Below are 18,535 nucleotides of genomic sequence, written 5' to 3' on the forward strand. Positions count from 1 at the left end.
TGAACACCTTTTCTCGTTGTATTACGCCGCTGAACCATGTCTTAAAGAGACACTGAGAATAACGTCAACAAATTATTTCTATCAGTAAAACATGATTCCTCTTCTCTTTCTGGGTATGTATGGGTATCTCAGCCATAAATTCGTCTTTGCATTTATGGCTGATGAAATTAAACAAAAAAAATATTTGCGCCACTAGACTCAAACCCGTGACGTCCTCGCCGAAAAGGACTGCTTTCTACCATTTTGAAGTGAACGACGGTGTAGCCTAGCCTCTCGGGTGGACACTAGAAGTTCGCTGCCCGACTCACGCTGTTTACTTTCGAAATCGGCCGGCGATGGCGACACTTGCAACCCCTCTTCGGCGAGAGTGGTCTGTTCGTGATTACAACGCGGTATGCAGGCCAACCTCAACTTGTCCTCAGTGTCCCTTTAACGACTCGAAATTATCAGCTGTCTCTGCGGAGCCATTGTTCTTGATAACGTATTCTGGCTTATCTACGCTGCATTAGCCGAACCATCACGTGCTACGAGCTCGTAGTTTGATCAAGAGGAAGACAAAGTCAAAATCGCAAGGCTGAACGCATGTGCCATGTCACGAAGGCAACAACAACACTTTATCGTCGTATTTCGCCGCTGAACTTTGCCCACCAGGAAACGTTTCGGTAGGTCACTTTATCATCGTTTCAAAGCAGCATGTATCCGAAGAATTCTGTCGAGTTCATAAACCACAGAAAAAGCTTTCCCCACTGATGCTCAGACCAGGAAATGTCGCACTCCAGGCTTCACTGGGATCGGAAGCACATTTTTACACCTTGTGAAATTTCTGTCGACATTATTATGTGCACCTTCGCCCCAGGACTCGGTATCGTTGGTCTGAAAGCGCTTTTCTACCATGTTACACCGTGCACGAACTGACATGAGAAATACGAGGACCAGACAGTTATAACGTAATGCTTACTTCAGAATTTCGGCCTGCTTTAATTAGGTCTTGATGGAATGAACAATGTACGCTATGGAAATGTTTTCAATGTGCCCTTTGACATGCCTTCAGCGGTGAAATAAGCCTACGTTAGAATTTCTTTATTTGCATTTGACTTTCAGGGTCTCCATGACATGTGCACTGTCACTCTAAGGCAGAGCGCCATTTTTACCATCCTCTGCATGGTAAGATGCCACATCAGCCCTTTAGTATGTTTGTGCGAATGCCAACTATGCTGCGTCCCTCGTAACGGCAGGTATTGTTGTCGACCACACCGAGGACGTTATCCAGCTCAAATTTCGCACAAAAGGGGGGTGAGCTTTGTTACGACTTATATTGAGCGCGGCACTTTTCTGTATTGGCCATAATTAATTGTAAGTGCGTGTGATTTGAAAGACTGAAAGTACCTTCAAGTTCTGGAACGCTACGCGAGTTTGCCGCTGGAGCCGAACGGCGCTGGACTGGTTGGCAACGGCAGCCCTAAGCGTCAGTACGCGAAGGGGAGAAGGCGGCCGAACGCGTCGCTAAGGCAGAAGAAAGAAAACGGGTGAACGCCGCCCTAAACAGTATATGAACTAATTGAGAGTGTTGTTAGAATTTCAAAAGATGGCAAATACACACACTGGGGGGATCGGCCCTGAATCGGGAGGCAGAATCGGGAGAGTGATTCAGAGGATGCGCCTGCACGTCTTCTTCCTTGCTGATTCAGATAGGCATTACTGTTCTCTCTTTTTCGAACTCTATAATTAAAGGATATTTTGTATCTGTACGGGTTTTACTTTTTTTTACAATTACCTTCTTCGCGCGCTTATTCGTAATTCTTAAATTTCTGAACGTAATATTTATTTTCCTTCTCGCTTGGTTTGTGCTATTATAAAGGGAATTTCGCCATTTATGTGATGAAGTCCATGGTACTTTTTGATGCTTTTTTTTTCGCTGTTGATTATATCTTTAAAATGGACTGAAACTGCTCTCGGCTAGTGACCCAAATTCCCGCTGCGGTGGCTCAGTGGTTAGAGTGCTCGGCTACTGATCCGACCGCAGCAGCCGCGTTTAGGTGGAGGCGAAACTCAAAGGCGCCCGAGTGCTGTGCGATGACAGTGCATGTTAAAGATCTCCAGGGCATGTTAAAGATCCCCCCAGGTGGTCGAAATTATTCCGGAGCCCTCCGCTATGACACCCCTTTCTCCCTTTCTTTTCTGTTTCTTCTTTATGCTTTCCCTTACGGGGCGGTTCAGGTGTCTGTCGAGAGATACTGCGCCATTTCCTTTCTCCAAAAACAAATTTTCAATTAATAATAATAATAATAATAATAATAATAATAATTGGTTTGGGGGGAAAGGAAATGGCGCAGTATCTGTCTCATATATCGTTGGACACCTGAACCGCGCCGTAAGGGAAGGGATAAAGGAGGGAGTGAAAGAAGAAAGGAAGAATAGGTGCCGTAGTGGAGGGCTCCGGAATAATTTCGACCACCTGGGGATCTTTAACGTGCACTGACATCGCACAGCACACGGGCGCTTTAGCGTTTTTCCTCCATAAAAACGCAGCCGCCGCGGTCGGGTTCGGTTGCGGTGGCTGCGTTTTTACGGAGGAAAACACGCTAAGGCGCCCATGTGCTGTGTGATGTCAGTGCACGTTAAATACAATTATTGGTTTTTGGGGAAAGGAAATGGCGAAGTATCTGTCTCATATATCGTTGGACATCTGAACCGCGCCGTAAGGGAAGTGATAAAGAAGGGAGTGAAAGAAGCAAGTGGTCAAAATTATTCCGGAGCCCTCCACTGCGGCCCCTCTTCCTTTCTTCCTTCACTCCCTCCTTTATGCCTTCCCTTACGGCGCGGTTCAGGTGTCCAACGATATGAGACAGATACTGCGCCATTTTCTTTCCCCAAAAACCAATTATTATCATTATATTCCAATTTAGTGGCCCAACAATTGCTTCCGTGTACTTGTACACCTGTTGAAATAAAGTTATCGTGGTGATAATGACCCGCCCTACAGTGGTACAGTAGTGTGAAAAGGTTTTCCCTCGTTTTCCGGCACGGGGCGCCACCTAACGAATCCCTCCTGCTGTCGAGAAGGGCGCACTAGGCCAGCCTGCGACAACTGTTCCATTTCAGGCCCTGAACGGCTACAACTTGGCCTACGTGCTTGTTCCCGAGGTCAGGCGCTTCTTGCTGAGCCAGCCGTGGTTCGTCTACATCCCGGACGTGCACAACGTGACCAAGTTCGGTGCGTTCGTTCATCTTGCACCTGAACGCATGCGTGGCGAGAAATGCTTGTGTGAGCTTCGGTGCGGAATTGGGTTTCTACCTGCGCGGAGCGAGGTATTGCACTATACGGAACAAGGACGGCCACAGAATCGATGCCGAAGGATCCTGCTCATCGGCGCCGGATTTCCGTCCCGGATTTCTAGGCGACGGCCCCAGTTCGACAGGGGTCGATTGCAGAAACGCTCCTGCGCACCGGCGTGGGTGCATATTCAGCGGGCACAGCTGCGCTGTTAAACAACCATGCTTTATCGCTCACTCATAACACACGCCCCGACATGCGCTGATTTGGAATGCAACATCTGAAATTTCGATTCGTTTCTTCATATCGGAGGAGAAGGCGTTGACTCACGGTGGTTCATAGATTATAGGCATCCCTGTGCTTCCAACTTTTGTCGTCAATGCTCCAAAGGGCTCTTTAAGTTTTTGCAATGAAATGACGATCAGCTAAACGTTTTGTAGCGGTCTTTTTCCATGTTTTCTTCCTGTTTCTTAAATCAGCCTGTTTCTGCTCTCGCTCCCCTCCCCGTAACTTGAGGTGACCTGACCCCCCTCCCAAAATTTTCTGAGCAGAACTCATGCTGGGCATGCACCGCCCTGCAGCCCCCACCCCTCCCCAAAGAATAATATTACCTCGGACACTTCAGGAAAAAAAAAATTCCGGCTACGTGCCTGGCTAGAGGCTAAGCGAAGTGGCTCTTCCTGAGGTCGGTGTGAATGCGCACTGCGCTTGCGAGTCGACGACAAATGGCAGGACAGTAGGCTAATTAATTATTAATTGATTGAATGATTGGTTGGTTGATTGATTTTAATTAATTAATTGCCGCTGGGCAATCAACGCGGGCCCGGACAACAGCAAGGGATGACAGTGGGTATGGTCAATTCACTGTTGATCCCCTGAAGTCGCCATACACAGCGCATTGTGCTCGTAACCGTAGTGAGTGCAGGAATTGTGTGACCGCGCTCGACCCCAGGGAGGCACTGTTTGATGACAGCCTGGTAACCTACCTGCCAGGCTCCTCCAGATGAGGTAGAAGGTGTTAAAACCAAGAAGGTGCACACAAAAACGCAAAGCCACGAGAATAGCGCTAGAAAGGAACAAAGAAAACGTATTTTTTACGCAAATGGCTGACGCATGCGTAAGGACTTTTATGCGCTAGACAAAACCTACATGAGGCGTGTAAGCTATAGCGTCAGTAGGTTGATGGCAGGCACCACTGCAATTTTTTTCTCTCTCGTTTTCCTGTTCGAACCAACCGACCAACCCAACCCAACCCAACCCCAACCCTACCCGACCCGACCTGACCCGACCCGACCTGACCCGACCCGACCCGACCCGACCCGACCCGAACCAAACCAAACCGAACCAAACAAACACAAACCAAACAAACACAAACCAAACCAAACAAACCCAAACCAAACCAAACCAAACCAAACAAAACGAACCATAATAATAATGACAGCCTTTATTTCCATCAACGTTACGGGGGAGCTGGGGAAAAAAAGCTGGACAGCTTGACTGGTTCCCGCCCCTCCCCCCCCCCCCCCCCCCAATATAAAATTCATAATTGCTTCCACAAAAGCAGAGTTAAGGGGACGTCAGAGCACAACGTTTAAAAATTAAGCGCAGTCATAACGAGCATGAGAAATGAAAATAACACGTAATAAAACAAGTTATCATGAAACAAAAGAAACAACGTAGTATCAACAGTGAGGCCTATTTGTACATACTGATATAATTGTAGTGCTATTGAAGATATGGACGTATTCACATGGCTCTAGACATAGACAAAACTACAAATACATATTTACACGTAACATAACATAACATCATAACATAACATCATGCTTGGCCATAACAAAATTACATACAAAAAGAGCACGGGAAAAGTTGTAAACGCATTAAAAAAAAAATCAATTCTTGTATATAGAATGAAGGTAAATGATCTTCAAGAAGATACAAATTAACCAAACCAACAAAAAACAAACAAAAAAACAAACAATCAATCAATCAATCAATCAATCAAGGTCAGTCAGTCTGCATGTCCCTTTGCCGGTCTGTCGGTCGGTCGGTGCGTTCGTCCGTCTGTCGACAGTGAGATTTGATAATCGATTACCCGCGAACTTATCACTGGTAATTCAAGATTACGAAAACGGAAAACTGTCTTTCTCTATAATGATCGCCAGAAACGCAATGATGTGGTAATCATATTTATACGACCTCACTATGCGCTTGCTTGCAGTGGGTGCGGAGGGGTCGAAAAACATCATGCTTGGCCTGGCTGGGGGAAGCATCTTCTTCGACGCGGTCATGTTCGTCGCTTGCTGTATTGTGAGTATACCGCAGCACCAATGTAAAAGGAACATCCTATTTCTACAAGGCAACTTTCAAATTCACGGAGGAACGTCTACATGGGCAGCGCAATGCCGTTCTGTCCGGCAGCGCAGCCGTCTTGAAGGCAGAAGCTGAAATTCGTCGTGGTCTTTTGTTTGGATCCGTATTCCTGAGCACTTTCGCAATACTTTGAGCTGAGACCACGAAAACTGGTAACGTCCACAGTGCCTGTAGGACACATCTTTAGTTGCGGTTGCTTCCCCCCCCCCCCCTGATAAGCCCAATGACGGTTACTGATTATGTAACTACACCCCTGCGCAAAAGCGGAGAGACCACGCGAGCTGACAGAACTGCGTGCCAGAGCTTTCTCCCGGTGCAGCGCCTGCTTTCAAGGTATGCGTAGGTTGCCTGGCCGAATAAGTTCCCCATTTCTGCCAGAAACGCGTTTTTTCACAAAAAATCGCAATCACCGCCATACCAGTAGTTTCTGCACTTTTGCGCATGACTGTACGTAACAGTATTTCGGGCATCTGGAGTACGCGTTTGCTTGGATAAAAAATAAATGTTTATTCTCTTTCTCTCTCTGTCGGACTAGTTTGCACTTGACGAGTGGTTTTCATGATAGCTGAAGTAACGTCAGTTAAGGTAATAGGATGGGTTTGTTGCTAATTCATAGGATAAGAACGGCCCATAGAACGACGGAGACCGAATACATGACACCTCAAGCTTTTGCAGTGTCTTGTCTTCAGGTCCTTCTCTATTTGTGAGCTGTTCAGTAAACGAATATGCTTCAAGGAATATGCATCAGAGTATACTGTTGTACTGTGGTGGACGCTGAAAGTGTGAAGGAAAGAAGTGTCCTTAGGTATTTCGGAGTGCTGAGAAGAATAGGACATATGACAGCTTCCTTGAATATATGGACAAGTGGGTCATCAAAACTAGGGTATGTAATGTATCGGACATGAAAAGACTAAGTATGTGCGACGATTCGCAAATCATTGAAGCCTGCCGACAAGGTAGCCATTATTTGTGTCATGTTGATGGTGATGGTAGCTGTAATCATGGTAGTTATAATGACGTCACTGCGGAGGCGAATATAGATGCTATTTTTTTTTGCATCCACATAATGGCCAGCAGTGTCCAGATTATAGGATTGGGTGTTGAGTTTGATGGGGGCAGAAGCAGGACGAAGGGCAGTTTTAGAGTACCAAGACCGCAGAACGTCCCGTCGAGTCAAGAAACAGGAGCAGAAGCAGGAGCAGCTGGGATATGCGACCGTCCTTGCAGTCATCCTCAAAATCAGAGTCCAGATTTGTCCTCATCCGCTGTCTGACAAAAATGGCCGATTGAGGTTCGGGTGAACCCAACTCCTTTAGGGCTTAGCATCAGCGTCTTAATGTCGATGTTTGTTTGCATGCCTGTCCACAGAAGAGTCCAAACCTACTAGATTTCGGACGCCTATGGCATTACTTGGACCTTGGCGCTGACGTCCTGGTCGGTTTGGCGTCGGCCAATTACACGCGACCGACGATTATCGTAAGTTCACGTGCTTCGCAGTATCCTGTCCAGTTTCTCACCACATTGCATATGCTCTCTAACCGTTAACCTAAACCGGTCTAGAAACTGACCTCAGCGGTGAGATAGGAGAAATAGAATTAAACATTTCAACGCGCTAAAATAATTGGCATACGATGTGGTATACAACTGACGCTGTACAAACCTGCATGCAGCTTTCCGATACGCACGTTTAGGCGCATGGAATAGCAAACATGTGTTTGTCTCCCATCACATGTCGTGGAAAGCAGTACTCGCTCATACGAGCCAATTGAGTACATAGCCCGAATACGATTATGTAGTGGGTGTACGTATGGTATGTTGGTACGTGGGGCTGAACGTCCAGAAGCACCACGTGGTATAGATAGGCGACGTTCAAGAGTAATTCCGACTAATTGCTACCGCCTGCGGTCCTTTGACATGTTGACACAGCGCAGAATACGATCACTTTTACGGCGAGAGCTAATTTACGGAACACCTCAACCCCCCTCCCCCCCCCCCCCTTCCCCCGAGCCAAGCTTCAGTGTAACCCGACGACACAGCCGGCGCGAGGCTCCAACCATCGGCCGGTGGTTTTGTCTTCACGTTGCTTACTCATGCAATGCGAATAAAGGGGTTTGACTAATTGTGGACGTTTAATAAAGGAACCTGTTTTCGCGCTGTTCTCATCGAATTGGGCTCAGTATTTAAACGCGAGTTATGCGCAGGACTTGTGCCTATTTTCAATGGCTTGGGGGCAAAGTCGCTCCTCTGCTGTTTTGCCGAGCGCACCGCCAGCCGGGTTGGCAGTGCCGTCTCACAGGCGACCGACCAGTTGCACGTCTGTCCTCGCCGAATTAAATCGAGCTACGTGATAAGCTTGGCTTAGCCGATCTTTCATTTCACCCCACAGAAATGTGGCCGCAGCGGCCGAAATTCGATCCCGCGACCTATATGGCTCAACAACTTAATGCCATAGCAACTGAACTACCACGACAGGTAGGAGAGTTCGTGTTTGATTCCCGCAAAACACCTTACAGCTCCTCTTCGATTTCTTTCTTGTTTTGAAGAGTGTTAGTAGTAGGCCTAGTAGCAATAAACTTCATTTGGCCGCATTATTAAGCGCCAATGAGGTCGGCGGCTTGTCGGACCAGCGCCATTTGATCTTCCAGTGCGGAGGACACAAGCCAGGCGCTCCAAGAAACAGGGGGAGGGTCTTTGGGTAATAGGATAACTGAATGGCAGGGGGACAAAGGAAAAGGCAGTGTTCCACGCTGGCTTCTTTGCGTAAGCGTTCATGCAGTTGTGCAGATGCATATTCTGGCATGTGCCTCACAGACGTGTCTTCGCTTTTGCGTTCCAGTTGCGAAGTCAAGCGGTAGTCGCAAAGCAGCCACCGAAGTCAGCCCTGCAGTCTCCCCTTGCGCAGCCAGTCGCTTGCTCGGATGTGACACTACGCTCCGACGCTGCTGCAGCTCCCGATGCGGGCCGGAGCTACGAGGCCGAGGAGAGGTCTGCAAACGTCAATAGCAGTCGGCTGTCTGAGGGGACGCTAGGCGACGTGGTCAGTTGCTTCCCATTTTGTTCTTTTTTGTAGCGTTTCACAGCGCCAACATCAGCTTTTTGTGGCTATGCAGTGGAATATACGAGCGCGAGACACCCGCTCCCATAAACGCACTCTTCGCATGCGCTTACGAGTGCCAGCTTACACAGGGATGTAAGCTGGCGGTGCGCGCTCGTAGCTTCCACTCCATAGCCACAGAAAGCTGTCCCCGAGTTTTTTTATAGTCACTTTGTAGGGGTGACCACGAGCACTCATTTTTAATGCCTCTTTGTGCCACGCAGGGATCTGTCAGCAAGCAAGTGACCGCTCCCGGCGAGTCGGGGCAAGAGGCAATGCAGTATCAGCAAAAACCTGCAGATATTCCCACTCCCACAAAGGTGAATTAGGTGACAGTGCTTACTCGTGAAAACTGAACTCCTGTGATACCGCGGCTGGAGCGCAAAAAAACAAACTTGGGGGCCTTCTGAACCACATCTCCAAAGTAGAAAATAGATAGCATTTAGGTTGCCTGCTGTGGTGCTTACAATGAGTGTTTAATGTGATTTTCCCGCCAAACCTCCTGTTGGTACCGGTTCCACTGTCCTTACAGGGTATGCATGAGTCATCAACTTCTAGAATGTTCGAGTACTTTGCATTGAATTATCATGCGAGATTATACTAATCCGACCTCATAATCCACCTGAATACATTTTTGGGGTGGGCCTACTTCCAAGATTTTGGAGGTCCTTTTGAATATTTGGGGACAGGCCGACTTTCAAAGTTTGGGGGTCCTCAATTTTCAAACGTGGCGGTGCCCTATGATTTGTTCATTGGTGACCACGTGATGTTGACGACGTCACGACCCTCTCAACCTGATTCGTACACCGCGGGAAGTTTTCATACCGCTGCTCGCGCCACTGCCCTGACAAGCGGGTGTTTCAAACACGGCCATCGGTGCGGCTTGCGAGACACAGATTGCTCTTACCGAGCTCCCGTAGGGCTCATGTGCAGCGCCATGGTGGGAACGTGGCAATTACATTGAGTTTTGCAGCAGTTGGCAGTTCGCTGGCAATCCGGTGGGCAGGTTGCACGGTGGGCAAGTTGTGATGACGTCACTAGATCACGTGACATCACTCGACCAATCGGGGAATTTCGTGATTGAGAATGCCAGAAAATTTTTTGTGAGACGTCAACCTAAATGCTATCTTATCAAAAAAAGCTGCATGTTACGTAAAATAACGAGAAAGACTCACCGGTCGAAAGAAACCCATCCATTGCCGTGACTAAGCGGCTCAAGAATTCTGAAGCGTCCGAAGCGCAAAAGGAAGGGCACAAAAAGACATAACTGATGGCAGGACGCGGCGCGTCCATCATTTGCGTTGGTCTTTTAGTACTTCTCTTTTTGTGAATTGTCCATTAACGTTCTCCATCAATCCCAAATACTACATGCTGTGGTAAGGGTTCTTCTGCAGGGTTCAGTGTCACGGGTGCAATGACCATCTGTGGCGTTCGTATTTGAACGACAGCGAATTGCGAAGACGCCCACGTGCCGACATACGGTTGCAATTGCCATCGTGAACCCTTCACTGCAGTGTCTCCAGCAGCATAGAAAATATATATATATGCGAGCATGGACCGAAGAAGATTAAGTGCTTGACTTGAATTCGATTTCGCCGTCACTTTCTCGCCTTTTCGTTCCGCTGCGGTGTGGGGTACTACTGTCAAGAGGCCTTGTAGAAGGGGAGGTAGGTTACTCGTGTGGTAGACAGCGCTTCTGGCGAGTAGAGTTGGGTGGGTGGGTGGTGAATGGCGCATCTGCAAGTAGAGGGTGGTGTGGAGGGAATCGAGGGTGGCTATGGGTGGCAGGGCAGCCCCGTAGCTATAGGGGTTGCGGTGGGGTAGTGCTGGCGCTTCGGGACGGTGGAAGCTTCAATTTCCGAAGCTACAGAGACACCGGCAATTGCACAATGCGACACTGGTGTTGATTTCGCAGTAGTGTGCGTGAACTGTAGTAGGTGTATGTCTGTATGTGTAGTGATTAGCTGGGTAGCCGTGATCGTAGGCAGCGTTCCTGTGTGTGAGAAAATGTGTAATACTCACTGGAAAGAGGAAAACTGGCAGTAACTTAGCGACTTGAGAGAGTTCAGCAGAGCTGGATGTCGCGGGAGCGATAGGGATGATGCATTGTATAAAGAACTGTTCGAAAGATGTCACGCTTTGGCTACCTCCTATCCAAATGACCACTGCATAATGTTCTTTTATCGTTTATCGTTCGCAGGGCAATCCCTACAAGGTTCTTTTAGAACCACCTGTGAGTATCTGCATTCAATATAGGCCTGTTAGAAGCATGCAGTACGCACATGTCGCCGAAAGAATGCCGCCTCACGTTACATGGATGCTGAGAGGGGGCTCATCCTAATCAACATGCTAAGAATTGACAGGCAATCTTTTAGTCTCACGTTTGTCAGTCACGTTTTCGTGGGCACTTACGCCACCTCTGATGATGGGTGGTTGTTAGCCTGCTGACAAATTACCCAAATTATGCTTATCTTTAAGGAGGTGCGTACAGCAGCAATGATTAGGTTTTTCCTTTTCACCTTTCCGCTAGACGACACCAAAGAGCATCAACTTCTAAGCCTATTAATCGTCAACGCTACAAGACTTCAAATACCGATAAACCGGCATAGTCTTGCTTTACCTTGAATTGTACCTCAGTCATTAGTAAGACAAGCTCTGAATTAGTGAAAGATCAAAATTCCACCGTACATACGCAGTCTTTAGACATTTCGCCCGTATGTAGTCTCGCTGACGGCACGCATTACCCTGCCGGTGACCTAGACGGGGAACTCATTTCTCTCTCTCTTCTGTTGGGTGGCGCAGACGGTGCGTCAACTTCTACACTTCGTCTATGTTTCCATTCGGGCTTGGACGAAGGTAAGCCAAATGGCGTGCGCAATAGGTAGAGTGACGGTGTCTCTATTTCGTCGTGCCTGGAAGTTTTTTATCGCTTTCATTTTTCCAGCTGTAGATCAGGTATCCGAGAAGAGAGCGGAAATTTCCCCTGCTGGCTAACAGCCTTTATTTTCCTTTCTGTCATTCTTAATAAACAAAAAAAAACTTACTACGAGTCTTCCACCGTGTGGCGCGTGAGGCAGCCCCGACTTCGAAGCCGCCTGACGTCACACAGGCGAGGCTTTGGCTCACTGACGTCGCTCTGACGTCGCCGGTTACAAACACGTCAGTGTGTGTGAGCACAAAATGCCACTGGAGCGCCTTCCGTTCACACCACGCTTCCCGAACTGTTTCTCGAGCTGCAGTAGATAAGGGGAAGGCTACAGCTTAAGTACACCATCTTGCGCAGTTTAGGCATTCTTGCTAGGCACTCAGGAGCAAATTATAACCGACTGTCATGAATCCGCGGTTAATCCGGATTAACCACGACGTCACGACAACCGATCGACGCCATTGGCTGAAGGGCCTCATTTGAGGGACATTTGCCGCTTCGTTATTGAGTTGTATCCGACTCTTATAAGTATACCATCGGTATGTTTCGGTTGTAGCATATTTATGCTCAATTTTTCTTACATGCACGCAGTGTAGGACATTGCAGATTGTAGAGGTGTGATGCGCGTATAATCGTGGACGCAATAACAAGGATGACGTTTGGGTGCTCAAATTTGCATGACACATTAATTTAGCGAAAATTATCAGTGTTTGATACTTATGCATGCAAATGCTGCCTGTGAACTTAGGCATAGAGACACAGTAAGGCTAAAACAGCGCTCCTGCACAAGGACGAGGAAAGATGAATCTGTGAATGGAACATGGTCATCTTTGTTTTACCGTTTTTGGTAACCGGGTTTGTTACTTAAACGGTGGCGCCCTAAATAAACTCTTCAGTTGTAGTTTGGCGCTGTGTCTTGTCTAATCTTCCCTCGTCCTTGTGGGGGTGCGCTGTTTTAGCAGTATTATGTAATATCAACTCGCCCATCAGTCTACGTTATTGCATAAAGTCAGCAAACATTTGTTTCTGTTACGCAATGCGAGGGAAAATTTGTAACGCCGAATCGTGGTCCGTATTATTCTCTCCTCGACGGCACGAAACAGAAATAAATAATCAAATGGTCTAAATAAGTAAAATAGTACCGAGTGAAATACAAATGAGGGCGCAAGAGGCAGCTGAACAATATCAAGAATCGGACGTATCAGCGCTCCAACTCCTGTTTATTTCCTTTTGCAGTTCGAGATGCTGTGGATGTACGGCGTTTTCGTCCACCATTACACGAATATTTGACTGGCCAGGGAGGTATTCTCTCAACTCGTACATCTCGATATACTTGATTCATTTTGTTGACAACCATTAAATGCATCGTTTTTTCTATGTTCGCTTTTAGCTCGTGAGGCAACAAGCTCACTAGCATGCATTCTGCAAATGAGGTCTATATAGGTTACTGAAGAGCAGTGCGTCAGCTTACAAAAACGCCCATAATTATTGCCATTATTAAAACATCAATTCCGAGTATGTATACATTGCTGTACATTTAAATAAAGACATGCATTAATGAATTTTGAATGTTTTTTATTCATGCAAGAATTGCGCAGCTAGAGTTTAGAAATGACGTGAGGTCCTATATGCTCACCACTGTCTGAAGTTCCCTCTGTCTGTCGTCAGCGGTGATCCAAAAATTAAACTTTGTTGAAAGCAGTTCTTACCACGCTCCATCCTCCTCGTATTTTCTTTTGTAACAGAATACGGGGGCAATTCGACCTACATTTGTGCAATGCATCATGTAATTTACCACTTTTACTTTCAGTCAAGAGCTCTGCCATTGCTGAAATATTATGTCTCAAAGAGATCCCTGTGAGAGACGCGCATTATCGCACACTCGTTTTCTGAGTGCACGCAAGTAAGGGATTATTCACATGACGCATGTCCTGGTCGCCCATTGCCAAACCATATCCTGTGGGCGTCCGGGTCCGTGCTCATCTTGGTGGGTTGAGGGTCCGTCCCCACGGCGGTAAGGAGGAGGTGTATGAGGGTGTCCCCAGAGGACGCCATTCTGCCCAGGTACAACTCAGTCCCAATCCCCTCCCCCTGTGTGGGTGTGTTGCGAAGTGAGTGGCATTGCGCTGTGTCGGACACCTTTGAGGCAGTCGCATTCTGTGTGTTCTAGCGTGGGTACTCGAAGCCGCGCACTTTACTATGGCTTGTATGAAGTAAGTTTTGTACAGAGGGCAAAACGCTTGCCTAGAACACGTTCTGAGTGATATCCAGCCATAATATTTGCATAAAAATGGCCTGGATGCTAGCATGTGCAGTTAAACTCATAGGTTTTCATCGCCATTCTTTGCCTCCCTTGTCGCAGCGGCTTTGGGAGCTGCAGAACTTACAGTTCGGTCGTTCTAGACATGTGTTTCGCCCTCTGTAAAGTATGATCCACTGTTAAAGGGAACATGCGATTGCGTGTCCGTTGGCTTATTTCGAATGAAACGCGACCACAGAATGAAAAAAGCCAATTCAGCAGCGAGAAGAGGTAATCGATGCGTTGTGGATGTGAAAAATGAGATCCATGCAAGGGGACAGAATTAAAAAAAAAAAACTCCGCTCCTTAATCAGCGCGGCATTCTGTCCGGCTTTCCGCAGCAGCGCCTCGCGGAAAGCCAATGACACGCGACCGCATGTTCCCTTTAACAGTGGACCATACTGTACATAGTGTGGTGGCACAGGCAGGGGCCTATTGGTTTACATTCTTTTTCTGGCTGCCCCACCATACTTTTTGTACATAGTGTGGTGAAGTCAACGGGCAACGAATGTGCTCGTGCTTGTCTCAGGAGCGCGGCGTGCTTTCGCGGGAAAGAGTGAAGAGAAGCCTCTATGAGGATTATGAATGAATGAATGAATGAATGAATGAATGAATGAATGAATGAATGAATGAATGAATGAATGAATGAATGAAATAAACATATTGCTCAACAGACGTCTTGGAGAGCTTGGTGAGCAGAGCCCCTAGTTCAGAACTCCGGCGGCTGCAGCGGCGATACACGCCCGGTTGATCAGTCTACGTTGATCTTCCGGGTGATCGCTGGACAGCGCTCTTTTTCCCGCCGCCCTTTGTGGCGTTTGGTATGTGAGGGACTACCGTTATGTGCTTGCAGCCCCTTACTGAACAGTGGTAGAGACAGAGGGATTCAAATCAGTGATGCAGGTGGAGCAATTGCCGACAGGTCACAGTGAGGCTAATGCCGCCTGTACATTGACACCACCACCACCGACCACCACGAACCCGCTCCAAGGGCAGATGTCCCGGTTCTGGGTGGGATGAATTTTGTGTAAAATAAAGAGGTTTGTAAATGTGTTTCTTTGTAATTGTCTCCATCAAAGCGACTGCTCCCTGCGTGGCATGCTCTTCGGAAATGCTCCAGGTTTGCACCGTACGCCTGTAAGACCAGAAGGGACCAAAGTGGGGTCTTTGACCCCACCTTGAGTAGTCGAAAAGCGCCTTGTGCCATGGCGTTCTTTGGCCATAGGTGCCCTTGCGCCATAAAAATCCATAACCATCATCATCCAGGCCAGAAGGAATTCCCGTTCGCTGTCAACTGTTCGATACGTCCGCGAGTCATCGTCGGCTACTTGGTTTCCACCCAGGCCGGCGTGTCCTGGGGCCCATTTGATGATATGGCGCTACCCCTGAGGTTCAATCTGACTCAGCATAGCCAGCGAAAGGAAAACATGGGAAGAGTTCTTTCGGGCGCAAGTTGTACATTTTAGCTTCTTCGCAGCGAACTTCTTTGGAACGTCGGTCACCTTAAGACGAGGCGCAGCAGACGCGTTTAGGTCAAGAGCGAAGGCTTCCGACATTGCGTCATCAGATTTATTTTCGATTCCTTTCGTCTGCCGTCTTTTCATCACCATAGAAAGCGAGCAACAAAGGAGAATTAGCAACCACTGCTAAATAACTCCACTGTGAAGTTACTCTGCAATCACAAAGGCGTGAACCTCGTTTCCAGTGTCTCCTCAGTGGACAAACTTGTCATTTTTATTTAAGACACATGCATTAGAACGTTGGTTTCAGTCCTTTTCTTGAACCTTATGTGCCTGAAAAAAAAAAGTGTATTACAAACCGTGGTGGCCTTTCTACTTAAACGCAGCGGCGATTTACTATTCAGTCTCAGTTCGGAAGCTTGTTCTGCTATGTAGCAAATATACCACTGCTTCGGGAAATAGTTTTCAAGCCATCGCGAGCGTCATCCACACGAAGAGTGACCCGGGGCCCTCCGTTGTAAAACCACGACTGGACGTGTCCACTCCGTTCTCACAGGAGGACTAGGCCCCCATAGCGTCCGCGTGAGAGCACCTTAAAATAAACTCTTCATTCCCTGCGATTTTGTAATGTAAGCACTGCTATTACGATGAATTAAGGAGCAGCTAGCGTGCACCAGTCCCCTGGTAAGGTTCTCGAGCTCGCCTCTGCATTTATAGCGACGCAACGTTCTCCTTGTGCATGCGTGTGTGCGTGCATGATAGCCGCTCGTCGCGTCGACACTGTCGCAAACCCCTGATAACAAAAAATGGACGCGCCACTGCGTTATCGACAACTGGCTGCTGGGCTATCAGATGACACAGTGACGCATTTCAGTGGCAGCTCGCGTGTCCCGCGAATCTTTTTTATAACAAAGTGTCATTACTAATCCTAGAACGGAGCAATGGTGCCGTCGATGAATTCAGTGGCGTTACTGCCTGGAAGGTGCACCTGTCCGGTCGAGGTCTCAAGGAGCGAAATCCGGAGAAGTTTCACAAGTTATTCGGGAGCTCCCTGCGGGGACAGCAAGCGGACTAAATGAGGGAAGCGTCACAGAACGGCAGTGCAGCTCCGAAGGCCACCAGTGTGCGTGCGTGACCAGTGACGTCCATGACGGCACAGATGAGGATGCTTATGATGACTGCGTATCCTGAGTGGCACCTCCTCTCGGCGACTCAGACCTGTCCCGCTGGTGAAATTGGCTAGCGGAGAGTTAGCAACGAAGACTATATGTGGCCTCGTTCGTTCGCTTTGTGTCTCTGGTACCGTGAGCTACATCTATGAGCAATACCACGAGACTTGCCTCGTTAACGACCTCGCTGAGCTCGTCAACGAGCCCAGTGATGACTCACATCACGCGTTCAGCACTAGTCGCGTCCTTACTGCTACAAACGAGCAGGTTCAAGGAGAAGACGGTGTGGTATAGCGCCTTACTCGAGGCAGCTGTGTCCTCCGAGGATCGATCACTCTCAGCAGGCGCCACTCGCATTCGCAGTACGTCCATTGTGGTTGACGTGATGCCTCACCCAGTAGCGGTGAGCGTGGCCCGCGTGGAAAGCGATCCATCACAGAAAGGGACGACTCGAAATGCGATCGTCTCGGAGAAAAATCACCAATAGAAACAAGTGCGAGCGCAGGCGGTGTGTAAGAAAACGTAACCTTTTTATTTTCGCATCAATGGTTGATCGAGATAAGCAAAGTGCATGTTGTGAAAGCACGGTGAGCATCATAATCCGCAAGTTTGCCGGTTCACGAGTTCGTTCTTTCATTAATGGGCATGCTGTTTTGTTTTGTTTCATTACCTCGTTTTTTAACGTTTAATTCTTACCTCTAGGCATGCAAGCATTAATTACAAGTCATCTACAGCCTTCAGGAAAAGTAAATAGTACTTTCCAATAGTCCTTACCAAAGGCGGTTCCAGTCTTGTGATATGCATGGAATAAAACTTTGGGAACCGCAATAAAAACGACAAAAAACAATAGGACGGGTCAGAAAACGCCCCCAAGCCACAAATGGGCTGAGGGACGCTGTGCCGTAGTGGAGGGCTCTGGATTAATTTAGACAACCTGTGGTTATTTAGCGTGAACTGACTTCGCACAGCACACGGCATTTTTGTATTTCACCTCCAGTGAATTAAGGCCTCCGCGACTGTGATCGAAACCACGAAATTGGGATGAGCAGCCGAACGTCACAACCGCTTAGCCACCGCGGTGGGTTCACATGGGAACTGCAGGCGCTGCCTGTACGAATAGGGTACACACAAATGAAATTTTAGTTGAAATGGCTTCGAAGTAGACTCATTGCGAACAGATGATGAGAGAGGTCGCGAATGCCTGCTAAAGCATTTTCTTGTACCAAAATACAAATTTCTGCAAGTGGCATCGTGCAGTGCAATCGGGGACAAAATTCTGTGGACCACGTGTTCCGCAAACGAAGCCGACAGCTCTGCTATTATCCGGCGGCTGGAGACTGCACTTGCGGAGGTGAAAGTCAAAATTTTGTTTTTCATCTGCGCAAATGTGGTCTCCAGCCGCCGGCTAATAATAGAGCTACTGGGTTCGTTTGAAGAACACGTGGTCCACAGACTTTCGTCCCTGACTGTACGTCTTTGTGTCTAATGTTTTTTGAGCAGGAGTGCAGTGCTTTCTCTTTAGTACACAAATCGAGTACAGAAACAGTAGATTTTGCATTAGGAACACACCTACGCTTTAGCGAGCAACGCACACTTCCTACAAAGAACGCAAGCGCCACCGAGCTGCATACTAAGCTGCGCACAGCTGTACCGAACGCTCTGCTCATCTTTTCGTCACAACCCTTTTCCTAAGCAAGCACCAAATACCCAATAAGAAGTCCTTCTCAGCTGTGCTTTGCCGCGTACTGCTGTCCCGCTCATCCTAGTGCACAGCGCTCCTTCAATGACAGGCTTCAAAAAGGCAAGAAAAGAATTAAAACAAGCTAGGTTGTGCGGACATCAACTCCTCACTTCTTCTCTTTCGTATCTTGTATCTTCTTGTCCCGCGCGTGAAAGCAGCGCCGACTGAGACATCGACCGTATCTCTTTCATCTCTTTCA

At 47.9% G+C, this 18,535-nt stretch overlaps 1 protein-coding gene across 1 annotated transcript; it reads left to right on the forward strand.

Annotated features, from left to right (window-relative positions):
- Window positions 1-599: 599 nt before the first annotated feature.
- Window positions 600-13,149, forward strand: LOC144096918 (uncharacterized). The gene is made up of 10 exons (XM_077629731.1): window positions 600-662; window positions 1,102-1,164; window positions 3,103-3,214; window positions 5,496-5,584; window positions 7,016-7,123; window positions 8,484-8,684; window positions 8,966-9,061; window positions 10,942-10,974; window positions 11,544-11,597; window positions 12,904-13,149. The coding sequence occupies exons 2-10, from the start codon at window positions 1,114-1,116 to the stop codon at window positions 12,955-12,957; spliced, it is 798 nt and encodes a 265-aa protein (XP_077485857.1). The 5' UTR covers window positions 600-662; window positions 1,102-1,113; the 3' UTR covers window positions 12,958-13,149.
- Window positions 13,150-18,535: the final 5,386 nt, after the last annotated feature.

The sequence above is a fragment of the Amblyomma americanum genome, chromosome 7, assembly GCF_052857255.1.
Source record: "Amblyomma americanum isolate KBUSLIRL-KWMA chromosome 7, ASM5285725v1, whole genome shotgun sequence".
Classification (NCBI taxonomy): Eukaryota; Metazoa; Arthropoda; class Arachnida; order Ixodida; family Ixodidae; genus Amblyomma; species Amblyomma americanum.

Coding starts and splice junctions, on each gene's coding strand:
- LOC144096918 (XM_077629731.1), top strand. CDS start 1,114: ATGTGCACTGTCACTCTAAGGCAGAGCGCCATTTTTACCATCCTCTGC. Junction 5,585..7,015: donor TGTTCGTCGCTTGCTGTATT/GTGAGTATACCG, acceptor GCCTGTCCACAG/AAGAGTCCAAACCTACTAGA. Junction 7,124..8,483: donor ACACGCGACCGACGATTATC/GTAAGTTCACGT, acceptor TTTGCGTTCCAG/TTGCGAAGTCAAGCGGTAGT.